At 39.4% G+C, this 13,356-nt stretch overlaps 1 protein-coding gene across 4 annotated transcripts in view; it reads left to right on the top strand.

Moving 5' to 3' along the window:
* LOC105477621 (sulfatase modifying factor 1) overlaps positions 1-13,356 on the top strand; it is a 114,909-nt gene that overhangs the window by 16,683 nt on the left and 84,870 nt on the right. For all 4 annotated transcript variants that reach the window (XM_071092115.1, XM_011734168.2, XM_071092114.1 and 1 more), the window contains exons 2-3: positions 6,813-6,986; positions 10,213-10,287. In XM_071092115.1, the coding sequence (XP_070948216.1) occupies positions 6,813-6,986; positions 10,213-10,287 (249 nt within the window). The remainder of the gene's footprint in view (positions 1-6,812; positions 6,987-10,212; positions 10,288-13,356) is intronic.

Here is a 13,356-nt window from a genome sequence, read left to right as displayed (position 1 = left end):
TAATGCTTCTGCCCTTATTGCTAAGCAACTCTTTTTTTTCCAGCTAGTCGTCTCTCCTTGACTTCTTTTTTTCCTTTTCTAATTTGAGCCCTTGTTTTTTAAAATTTTATTTTTAATCGACAAATAATTATATAATAATTTGTGGGGTACATTGTGATGTTTTGATATATGTTTACATTGTGGAATGAGTCAAGCTAATTAACAAATCCATCAGCTCACATACTTATATTTTTTGTGTGTGGTGAAAACATTTAAAATCTATTTTTTAATAATTGTGAAATATATAATGCATTATTTATTATAGTCACCACTCTGTGCAATACATCACTAAAGCTTATTTCTTCTATCTAACTGAAATTTTGTACTGTTTGATCAACATCTTTCTTTTTCCCATCTTCCCCACTCCCCTAGCCTCTGATAACCACCACTCTACTTCAATTAGTTCAACTTTTTTCGATTCCACATTTGAATGAGATCATCAAGGTATTTGTTATTTTGTGCTTGGCGCATTTCACATAGCATACCGGCCGCTAGGTTCATCCATGCTGTCATAAATGACAGAGTTTTCTTCTTTTTTTTTTTTTGAGATGGAGTCTCGCTCTGTTACCCAGGCTGGAGTGCAGTGGCGCAGTCTCTGCTCACTGAAAGCTCTGCCTCCCGGGTGCATGCCATTCTCCTGCCTCAGCCTCCTGAGTAGTTGGGATTACAGGTGCCTGCCACCATGCCTGGCTAATTTTTTGTATTTTTAGTGGAAATGGGGTTTCACTGTGTTAACCAGGATGGTCTTGATCTCCTGACCTCATGATCCAACTGCCTTGGCCTCCCAAAGTGCTGGGATTACAGGCGTGAGCCACCGCGCCTGGCCGTTTTCTTCTTTTTAAGGCTAAAATGTATAAATAAAATATATGTATATGCATATATATATATCATTTTCTTTATCCATTTATCTGATAAGGGACACCTAGGTTGCTTCTGTATCTTAGCTATTGTGAATAATGTTGCCATGAATATGGGATTGTAGATATTTTTTGAGCATACTGGTTTTATTTCCTTTGGCCATATACCCAGAAGTGGGATACCTGAATCATATGGTAATTCTGTTTGCAAATTTCTGAGGAACCTCCATATTGTTTTCCATAATCACTGTATTTACATTCGCACCAACTGCCCAAGGGTTCCTTTTTTTCTACACCTTCTCCAACACTTGTCATCTTTCATTTTTTTGATGATAGACATTCTAACAAGTGTGAGGAGATAGCCCATTGTAGTTTTAATTTGTGTTTTCCTGGTGATTAGTTGTGATGAGCATTTTTTCTTATATTTGTTAGCCATTTGTATGTCTTTTGAGCAATGTCTCTTCGGGTCCTTTGCTCATTTTTAAATTGAGTTCTTTGTTTTCTTGCTATTTAGTTGAATTCCTTATATATTTTGAACATTAACTCCATATAAGATGCATGGGTTGCAAAGATTTTCACTCATTCTGGGATATCTTTTCACTCTGTTGTTTGCTTTGCCTTTTGGTTTGATGCAATCCGATTTGTTTATTTTTGCTTTTGTTGCCTATGCTTTCGGGGTCAAGTCTGAGAAGTCTTTGCCAGGCCTGTCTCATGGAGCTTCTTTTCCCAATGTTTTCTTGTAGTAGTTTTACAGTTTCAGACCGTACATTTAAGTCTTTAATATAGTTTGAGTTGATTTTTGTATATGCTATGAGATAAGGATCTAATTTCATTCTTCTACATGTGGATATTCAGTTTTCCTAATACCATTTATTGAAAGATTGTCTTTTCTCCATTGTGTGTTCTTGGTGCCTTTGTTGAAAATCAATTGATGGTAAATGCATGAGTTTATTTCTGAGCTCTCTATCCTGTTCCATTGGTTTTTGTGTTAGCTTTTATGCCAGTACCATGCCATTTGATTAGGTTTGTATTTATTTTGAAGTCAGCTAGTGTGGTACTCCACCTTTGTTCTTCTTGTTCAAAATTGCTTTGGGTCTTTGGGGTCTTTAGTGGGTCTGTACAAATTTTAGGATTTTTTTCCTATTTCCTTGAAAAATGACATTGGAATTTCGATAGGAATTACATTGAATCTGTGGATTGCTTTGGGTACTATGGACATTTTACTATTAATTCATTTAATCCATGAACATAGGATGCCTTTCCATTTATTTGTCTTTTTATACTATTTTTTTCATCAATGTTTTATAATTTACAGTATATAGGTGTTTCACTTCTTTGGTTAAATTTACTACTAAGTGTCTTTTTTTTTTTGATGCTACTGTGAATGGGATTAATTTCTTTTTCTTTTTTTTTTTTTTTTTTTGAGACGGAGTTTCACTCTTGTTGCCCAGGCTGGAGTGCAGTGGCACGATCTTGGCTCACTGTAACCTTCGCCTCCCGAGTTCAAGCAGTTCTCCTGCCTCAGCCTCCCAAGTAGCTGGGATTACAGGCATGCACCACCATGCCCAGCTAATTTTGTGTTTTTAGTAGAGATGGGGTTTCTCCACTTTGGTCAGGCTGGTCTTGAACTCCTGACCTCAAGTCCTCAGCCTGCCTCGGCCTCCCAAAGTGCTGGGATTACAAGCGTGAGCCACCGCGCCCCGCCTGGGATTAATTTCTTAATATCTTTTTCAGATAGTTCATCATTAGTTTAAAGAAATGCTGGCTGAGCACGGTGGCTCATGCCTGTAATCCCAGCACTTTGGGAGGCCAAGGCGTGTGGATCACCTGAGGTCAGGAGTTCGAAACCAGCCTGGCCAACTTGGTGAAACCCCGTCTCTACAAAAAATACAAAAATTAGCTGGGCGTGGTGGCAGGCACCTGTAATCCCAGCTACTCGGGAGGCTGAGGCAGGAGAATCACTTGAATCCGGGAGGTGGAGGTTGCAATGAGCTGAGGTCACGCCATTGCACTCAAGCCTGGCCAACAGAGAGAGACACCGTCTCAAAAAAAAGAAAAGAAAAAAAAAAAGAAACGCTGCAGATTTTTACATATTGATTTTTGTGCCCTGCAACTTTGCTGAATTCATATATCAGTTCTGACAGTTTTTTGGTGGAGCCATTAGGTTTCTGTATGTAAGATCATGCTGGCCGGGCACGGTGGCCTGTAATCCCAGCACTTTGGGAGGCCGAGGAGGGCGGATCATGAGGTCAGGAGATCGAGACCATCCTGGTTAACACAGTGAAACCCCGTCTCTACTAAAAATACAAATAATAATAAAAAAAAAAGATTAGCTGGGCGTGGTGGCAGGTGCCTGTAGTCCTAGCTACTTGGGAGGCTGAGGCAGGAGAATGGCATGAGCCTAGGAGGCGGAGCTTGCGGTGAGCTGAGATCGCGCCACTGCACTCCAGTCTGGTAGACAGAGTGAGACTCCGTCTCAAAAAAAAATCAATCATGGCATCTACAATCAGGGACAATATAACGTCTTTGTTTCCAGCTTGGATGCTGTTTCTTTCTTTCTCTTGCCTGATTGCTCTGTCTAGGACTTCCAGTATTATATGGAATAGAAGTGGCAAGAGTATGCATCCTTGGCTTGTTCTGAATCTAAGTGGAAAAGCTTTCAATTTTTCCCCATTGAGTATAGTGTTAGCTGTGGGCTTTTCATATATGGCTTATATTAAGGTACATTCCTTCAATGCCTAACTTGTCAAGAGTTTTTATCTTGAAAAGATGTTGAATTTCGCCAATGTCTTTCTGCATATATTGATGTGAACGTTTGGTTTTGCCCTTCATTCTGCTAACGTGGCATATCACATGTGTAGGTTTGCATATGTTGAACTACCCTTTGATCCTAGGGATAAACCCCACTTAATTTTGGCATATGATCCCTTTAATGTGCTGTTGAATTCACTTTGCTAGTATTTTGTTAGAATGTTTGCATCTATGTTCATTAGGGATATTGGCCTGTGTGTATATATATATATTTTCTTCTAGTAGTATTCTTGTCTGGCTTTGGTATCAGTGTAATGCTGGTATCATAAAATGAGTTTGGAAGTGTTTCCTCTTCTTCAATTTTTTGGAAGAATTTGAGAAGGATTGGTATTAGTTCTTCTTTAAATTAGAATTCTGCCATGAAGCCATCTGGTTCTGGGCTTTTCTTGATGGAAAATTACTGTTGTTATTATTATTATTATTATTACTTGAGATGGAGTCTCACTTTGTCACCAGGCTGGAGTACAGTGGTGCAATCTTGGCTCACTGCAACCTCCGCCTCCTGGGTTCCAGTGATTCTCCTGCCTCAGCCTCCCAAGTAGCTGGGATTCCAGGCGCGTGTCACCACACCTGGCTAATTTTTTGTATTTTTAGTAGAGATAGGGTTTCGCCATGTTGGTCAGGCTGGCCTCAAACTCTTGCCCTGAGGTGATCCACCTGCTTCAGCCTCCCAAAGTCCTGGGATTACAGGCGTGAGCCACTGTGCCTGGCCAATTTTTAAAATTATTTATTCAGTTTCCTTATTTGTTATCAGTCTGTTCAGATTTTCTACTTCATCTTGATTTGGTCTTGATAGGCTTTATGTTTCTAGGAATTTATCCTTTTTTTTCAAGGTTATCAAATTTGTAGATATATAATTGTTTATAAGTAGTTTCTTATGATCCATTTTATTCTGTAATATTGAGCCCTTGTTTATAGATGAGGGACTTGACAGTTCCTAAGCTGCTGTGGAGTCTATTAATTGACTCACTCAAATGATTTGAAAATAAGACATTATGTCTGTTAAGAGTGTATTTCTGACAGATGGTATGGTTGAAGCCCTGTGGTTTTTGAAAAAAGTTGAGATAGAATTCATATAGCATACAATACACTCTTTTAACATGTACAATTTAGTGGTTTTTAGTATAGTTATGAGGTGTTACAACTATCACTGCCTAATTCCAGAGTACTTCATCATCTCAAGAAGAAACCTATGCCCATTATCAATCATTCCCCATTCCTGCCTCCCTCTAGCAACCACTAATCTACTTTGTGTCTCTTTGGATTTGTCTATTCTGGACATTTCATACGAATAGATTCATACAATATGTGGCCCTTTGTGATTGGATTCTTTCACTTAGTATAGTATTTTCAAGGTTCACTCATACTGTAGCATGAACCAGTGCTTATTTCTTTTTATGTCTGAATATTATTCCATTTTATAGATATACCATATTTTGTTTACTTATTCATCAGTTGATAGACATTTGGATTGCTTCTGCTTTTTGGCTATTATGAATAATGCTGCTATGAATGTTTTTGTACAAGTTTTTGCATGGACATATGTTTTTATTTCTCTTGGGTATATACCTAGGAGAACTGCAGGGTCATATAACTCTTTGTTTAGCTTTTTGAGAAACTGCCAGACTGTTTTCCAAAGCAGCTGAACTATTTTACATTCCTACCAGCTATATGTGAGGGTTCCAATTTCTTCACATCCTCATCAACACTTGTTATTGTGTCTTTTTTGTTATAGCCATGCTAGTGATCATGAAGTGGAACCTCATTATAGTTTTGATTTGCATTTCGCTAATGACTCATGATGTTGAGCATGGACCTGCATTTTTTAACTGAACATTTTCAGTGTGATCCTCAGACCCTGTGCTCAGTGTTGGGAACAGAGCTGTGAATAAGGCAGCCCCAGTTGCTGTCTTCTTGGAGTTTAGAGTTCATGTGGGAAGGTAGGTAGGAACAAAGTAATTGCAATTAGGGTTTTTATAAGGAATTATACAACACATAGCCCCTTAGTAAACTTTAAAACTTTCTATTTTAGTGAGGTAAGCCTTTTTCATGATTGTTGGAGGCCAAAATTCATGCAGTGGTTATTTAAAGATAGAGATTGCATTTTTACATGTGCTTTTAAAAATAATTCAAAGAAACAAAAGCATATGCGAATAAAATATGTATAAAGAAAACAGTGGGGCTGGTCACGATGGCTCATAATCCCAGCAGTTTGGAAGGCTGAGGTGGGAGGATCACTTGAGCCCAGGAGTTGGAGACCAACCTTGGCAACACAGTGAGACCCCATGGCTTAAAAAAAAATTAGCTAGGTTGGGCGCGGTGGCTCACACCTGTAATTGTAGCACTTTGGGAGGCTGAGGTGGGTGGATCACCTGAGGTCAGGAGTTCAAGACCAGCCTGGTCAACTTGGTGAAACCCTGTCTCTACTAAAAATACAAAAATTAGCTGGGCATGATGGTGGGCACCTGTAATCCCAGCTACTCAGGAGGCTGAGGCAGGAGAATTGCTTGGACCCAGGAGGTGGAGGTTGCAGTGAGCCATGATCATGCCACTGTACTCCAGCCTGGGTGACAGAGCAAGACTCCATCTCAAAAAAAAAAAAAAAAAAAAAATTAGCTGGTCATGGTGGCACATGTCTGTACTCCAGCCATTTGAGAGACTGAGGTGGAGGGATCTCTTGAATCTGGGAAGTCAATAGTCAATGCTGTAGTTAGCCCTGATCATGCCACTGTACACCAGCTTGGTCAAAAGAGTGAGAACCTGTCTCAAAAGAAAAGGAAAGTTGAATATTCTCCCTACCTCTGCATTCCAGCCATTAGCGGCTTGGTGACTGTTATTCCAGACCTGTTTCCAGTACAGGTATAGATTTGTATCAGTAGAGGTTTGATTAAGGAGATTACCTTCCTAAAGAATTTTCACTTCTTTTTGAGAGACTTGTGATTCACCTTCTTTGGGGTATAGAGAGATTTTTCCTAATTTTACAGTTATTACTGTGGTGAAGATTTACTAACTATTGAGTGCTTACTGGGTGCTAGGAACCTTACCCCTACACAGGTACACCTTGGTTGTGATGCATGACTTCCTGTGTTTCACCTTTCATTGTAGATGGTCCCCATCCCTGCCGGAGTATTTACAATGGGCACAGATGATCCTCAGATAAAGCAGGATGGGGAAGCACCTGCGAGGAGAGTTACTATTGATGCCTTTTACATGGATGCCTATGAAGTCAGTAATGCTGAATTTGAGAAGTTTGTGAACTCAACTGGCTATTTGACAGAGGTAATGGGATTGGGGAAAGGAGGGAGAACTTGTTCTTTTCCAGAACTTTTAAGAATGCTTTAATAGCAGCTCAGAGTGACTGACCACTTTTACCACATTCTGTGGTAGAACTGTGTGAAGCATTTTATTGTATATATTTCATCTTAATTTCTCACAACAACCCTATGAGGCCGGTTATTTTTCAGGTGACATACTGAGGATTAGAAAAGTGATTTGCCCCACATCACACAGCTAGTTGGTGGTAGAGCTGGGATTCCAGCCTGGCCAGTGTGACCTCAGAACCTGTGCTGTAACTATTATACTATATTGTGTTAATGCTTAATGTGTCAGAGAATACCACTGACCACTAAGGCTTTTTGAGATAACAGATGGCATGCAAAGTAAGACCACTTTTCTTCTCAGTAAATCGCAGTTTGGTTTTTCCAGAAGCATTTCATATTTTTTAAGTGATAAATGCAGAAGTGCAGTTTTTCATTTTTGTGGCTTTATTCCAACACCTTGGCGACTCACACACACTGTGCTGTGGCAGCTCCAAACATTATGTGGTGGTCACTGAATCACAAAGCAAGATTCTGAAAGTGGATGTTGTCCTAAATGGGAATAGGAAGAGGAAGGCTTTCTAGTCTATGAATGTTTATGTCACTTTCTGAAATACACTTATTTTATTTGCTTTCTAGTTTTCTCTCACAAAAAAACTTTACTCTTGTCTTCAGTTCGTGGAGTCCCTGTTCCTTTTTTTTTTCTTTAAGGCCCCAAATGTCTTTTTGTAAATTATTATTAAGTGAATAATTTGAGAGTGAATGTATAAAGTAAAACAACTTTCAAATTTGGTTTTGCATTGTCACATTTCTTTGGAATTTCCTCAAATATACAAAGTGGTTAGAAACCTTTTTTGTACACATTTCTAGTAAGCAGAAGTCCTTTTCCTTTTGGTTTCACAGGATATTCTCAGCTCAGGTTCCTCATTAGTTTACTTAAGTTAGAAAACTTCTAAAGAACAGGGTTGTCCATGAAGATTAGATAGAATAAGCAGAACTTAGGGCATCTAAAAACATGGATGGGGAAAAGTTATAAGTTGGTACAAAAGTAATTACGGTTTTTGTCATTGCTTTTAATGGCAAAGACCGTGATTACTTTTACACCAATCTCATATATCTGGTTATTTACTACCCTCAAGCCCAAATGTAATATTTCCTTTAATTATGATGCAAACAACAAACCACAGCAGTAGTAGCAGTACCTCTGACTTTGTTACCAGTAGAAATCACAGACATTTTTAATCATATTTTTGTTGTTGCAGAGATCTTGAAAGATTGTCTGCATTCATCCCCACTTTGAAATATGATAATTATGAGACCTGCCACTAGATCTTATTTAATATATTAATGAAGAGCATATTTAATACTATAGCACTAATTTGCTTATTAATATTTTGATATAATGACTTTTCCTCATAATACTATTGATTTTATTTTATGCATTTAAATGTTTTATTCTGAGAAGGGGGTTCTTAAGCTTCACCATACTGCCAAGGAGCTCAAAAAGGACCAAGAACTGCCTTGGACCATATGCTCTATTTTTTTTAATGGCACTCTATAGACTTCTTCTCCCATCTCTCCAGCTTCACTTTATATCACACTCCTCTTGTGAACCGTGTTCTAGGCCTGCTGGTTTTGTTTCTATTCCTTGAAAACTCAACATTCTTTCCCACCTCAAGAGCTTGGTCCTTATTTTCTCTCTGCTTGGAATTCACAGTTCTCTTGCTTATCACCCTTATGCATGACTGGCTCCTTCTCATTCTTGAGTCGTCTCATCTTAAGTGTCACTTTCTCAAGAACGTTTTTCATGACACTCTTTACCTTACAAGGTGAAGTAAAGTTATAATTATTTTCTTCCATTCTTTGTTTGCTTGATTTTTTCTGTGCTCCCACACTTAAGCACAATAAGGATAGGGACCATGGCTATCTGATATTGACCTTATATCCCCTAATTTAGCCCCAAACTAGGCACAAGGTAGGTGTTTGATACACATTTGTTGAATAAATAAATGGCTTAGGTAGTTAGTCATGGCAGTGTCACAAGGGAATGCAGGAAGAAGATTGGGGTGAAGAAGAGATGGTAGCCTCCCCTCCGGAAAAGGAGTTGGAGGTGCTTGTAAGATCTGCAATATAAGATCCGGTACTCAGTTAATTTCATCTAGTAAGAACAGGACAGAACTAGAGGTAGAGATTTGAGAGTCATTTGGAGTACTGGCTATAGTTAATTTGATGAGGTTGAAAGAAGTTGTCCATCAACAAGCATCCATCAGTGTATCTCAAAGTGTATCTCTTGAGCTACCTGTATTAGAATGACTAGCTGTGTGCTATTTACACATACAGACTCCTTGACCTCACCCTAGAGCCCCAGAATCAGAATCTCTGGGGTTGGGGAGCAGCAGTATATAGTTTGAACCAGCTGATTACATAATCTCAATTGCATAAAGCCTGAGAGCCACTGGTGTAGTAGAAGTGCAGAGAGCCAAGGGCAGAGCTCTGGGGAACAACAGTGTTTCAGTGGCTGAAACAAGAGCCCACATATTTTAGGAGATGAATAAGAACACTCAGAAATGTAGGAGGAGAGTCATGGTTACCAAGGGACAAATGACCTAATTTTCAGAATAGGGTTACATACAACAAAAATAATCAGGTGGATGAAGACTTGAGACACTAATGGTAAATAAAATCGTTAAAATACAGATTTCTATTTGGTGCTTGAATTGGCCAGTTGAGATTTGTAAGCACATTTGACCCCTTAGTGGAGCTAGAACGTGTCAGAATATGAGCAAACAGTGCCGTTTTTTTCATTTAGCTAGATTCAGGACAAAGGACAAAACTTGATTATGTAATCTCACATGTACAGAATACTATTTCCCAGAGTCATTTGTAATACTTGGGGAAATGTATTTCCTTCAGGAACAGTCATGTTCTCAAAAACTAATCTTGTTCAGTCTGCATTCTTATCAGCTAAGTGAGTCTTAAACGAAAATAGTCTCTGTAAGTGACATTAACTTGTTTTAAGAGGAAGCCAGAGACTTTTAGGTCATTTCTGAGTCCCCTGGGAAGTCATAAGAAAGACCCAAGTTCAACCGGACAAGAGGAATAACTTTAATAGTGTGGAGAGAAAATGGCACACATGAAACACATTACCACAACCTTTTCTGGATTTTTATTTCCTACCTTCCTTATAGGCTGAGAAGTTTGGCGACTCCTTTGTCTTTGAAGGCATGTTGAGTGAGCAAGTGAAGACCAATATTCAACAGGCAGTAAGTAATGTTTCAATAGGCTCCTGTATTTCTCAAAGGCTCATTGAAAAGGGTTTGGGTGAAAAATCCAAACCACACATGTCACCCCCCTCTCCCCCTGACACCTAACCATTCTCCTGCTGAGGCCTGACCCCAAATAATAGGCCCATGGACCAGGACGCCTTATCTTAAGGAAAATGGGACAAGACGGTATCTGAGGAAGTGCTGGGTCTGCCTTGAGCTTCTGTCTCATGTGCCAAGGAACACACTGCATTGCTAGGTAGAGCTCAGTAGGCTCCAGACACTTCTGAGTTTCATTTACTTATAGCCATTTCTAGAATGGAGAGCTCAGTGAGAACATTTTAAAATTCTGTTCTTAAAGTCTCCATCTCTTCAGGTGCTGGTGTGGAGATAGAGCTTCTTTAAACATTTTTGAATTCATGGGATCAGAGTAGCATTCAAGAAAGGAGCCTTTTGTTCTGGATATTCATAAAAAATGGAGGTGGTGAACTGGTTCTTACACGCAGGGGTATACCCTCTCATATGGAGGATCCAGGGGATGCAGATGAAGTGTGTTTTTCTCAGACATCATGGAAACAAATGGTGGAGTAGACTTCCACAAGCACCTTTGTGATGAGTGGAACTTGGGATTCTTGTTCCAGACATTTTAGCAGGTTTGTGTATGTTTGAGTATTTGCTTGCTTACATGTCTCTTGAAAATATAAGAACAAGGGATGGAGTGAGGGTAAGTTGGGAAGTTGAGGGTTCACAAAACAAAGAGGGTAGAGAATGCAAAAGAGATAGGAGATGGTGAGAGAGGGAAGGAAATGAGGGTCTGCCCACTCAAGGGAAGCTGATGAAGCTAGAGGCATTGAAGACAGAGGAATCCAACCCTTATCTTCCTTTTTAATGCAAGTTGCCTTTTAGTTCCTGTCTGCACTTCATCTTTATGGGTGGGCCTCACTCTGTCCTCTCTTGTGAGCATCAGTGCAAGAAAAATTAAACTGTCCTGGCTTATGTTTTCTTTCTCTTAAAACTGACGTAGAAAAACGGGGGAAATGGTGAGGTAAAACAAGACTTGTTTTCAGATCATATGTAGGTGAATCGAGCCACTTTTTAATATGTGTTTTAGATAAATGTTTGAAAAATGTGATTGAGTTCCATTCGAATTCACAGCTTGCTTTGCTCCTTACAAGTTTATAAGTCTAATATGGAATCTGATACCTGCCCCCCCCCACCTTTTTTTTTAAAGGACTTTGAGGTCAGTTTAGGCTAGTGTTGATGAGCCAGCAACTTGGGACAGAGGGCCTCATTTTAAGATACTGAGTTCAGGTGAGGGAGGGCGTTTGTGCTTATATTTGTAATTTGGGTTTTCAGGTACAGGGCCTCTTGTCACTTGAGAACCTCCAAACACATTAGGTGTGAAGACAGAGGTGGGTCATTGCTAGGCTCTGAAGGTGCCTGTTGAGTACATAGTGAAGTGTGTGTGCTTGTAACTAGGATGAGGACAAGCAGCTCTCACTGGGTTGTAGTGTCAGTCACTTGCTTAAATGCTTATAATGGAAAAGCAAACCTTTTAAAGCTTATTTAGAAAGGGCTGAACGAGTAACATAAATCTGTTGATGATCAGGGAGAGCAAAGTTTTTGTTTTTTTCATCCTCCTCATAAGGCCTGACTTACCTTCATTCACTGCACCAGAACTCTTTTTTTTTTGTAACTCATTGTCTCCAGAAGAGTAAGATGTGAGCTGGCCTACGAAGTAGATTTAAGCAGTAGGGAAGATGATTTTGAGTGGTAGATAGGCAAGCCTCCCATCTCCCTGAATCACATAGTGAGAAAGTGCTTTCCTTTTAGGTGTCTTTCAAGACTTGATTAAGTTAAAAAGAAAGACTCTTGAGTGCTAGCATATCCTTAACACTTGACTACACTTCTTATTCTCCATTTTAACATAGAAAAGGGCTTGGAAGTGTCCTCAGGCTACCGCAGCTAGTTAATAATATTATTTTCATGTAATTATTTTAACTGTTGCATTCTATTTATGACAGGTTATAAAAGTGAGATAAATTCTCCTTTTTTAAAAAAAATCTTTTTTTTTTTTTTGTAAAATTAGACAAATACTGAAAATAACACAACACAAATGTGCAGCTTACTGAGTTATCCTAAGGTGAACACACAATTAGAATTTTTCTGCCTGGCCTAGCAGCCCCATCCAGGTGCCACATCCTAATCATCACCCCTCTCTGTCCTTAAAGTAGCCACTACCCTGCTTCTCAAAGTAGACACTTGTTTGCATTTCTTTATAATATTATTATCCAGGTGTACATCTCAAGTTTAATCTTGCCAATTTAAAGGAAATTTGTGTCTTTTAAGACTCTTCTAATCTACAGGTTTCCCTTTCATTGCGTTGCTTCCCCTTACCCCCTAGTTTTTCGTCCAGTGATTTATCTGTTGAAGAATCTAGGACATTTAGCCTTGAGACTTTCCTACAGTCTGGATTTTGCTGAATGCTCTATCATGGTGCTGTTCACCTATTCTCTCTGACCTCTGTATTTCCTGCAAATTGGTAGCTGGATCCCCAAGTGTCATCAGACTCAGGTATGAACCCTACAGTAAAGACATCAGATAATTGGTGGGTTCTTTCCCCAAGAGGCACCTGATGTCTGGTGCTGTTTCTTTTTACGATGTTAGTGGCTGTTGATGCTCAATGTCTAATCCATTAATCCATTGGGGGCCATAAGATGGTGTATTACTCTCTTCTCGTGCTGCTAATAAAGACATACCCAAGATTAGGTAATTTATAAAGAAAAAGAGGTTTAATGGACTCATAGTTCCACACGACTGGGGAGGCCTCATAGTCATGGCTGAAGGTGAAGGAGGAGCAAAGGCACGTTTTACATGGTGGCAGGCAAGAGAGTGTGTGCAGGGTGACTACCCTTTATAAAACCATCAGATCTCATGAGACTTATTCACTATCATCAGAACAGCACAGGAAAACCTGCTCCCATGATTCAGTTACCTCCCACCGAGTCCCTCCCATGACAGTTGGCGATTATGGGAGCTATAATTCAAGATGAGATTTGGATGGGGACA

The sequence above is a fragment of the Macaca nemestrina genome, chromosome 2 (assembly GCF_043159975.1).
Source record: "Macaca nemestrina isolate mMacNem1 chromosome 2, mMacNem.hap1, whole genome shotgun sequence".
Classification (NCBI taxonomy): Eukaryota; Metazoa; Chordata; class Mammalia; order Primates; family Cercopithecidae; genus Macaca; species Macaca nemestrina.
This window is presented reverse-complemented; position numbering and strand designations above follow the sequence as displayed.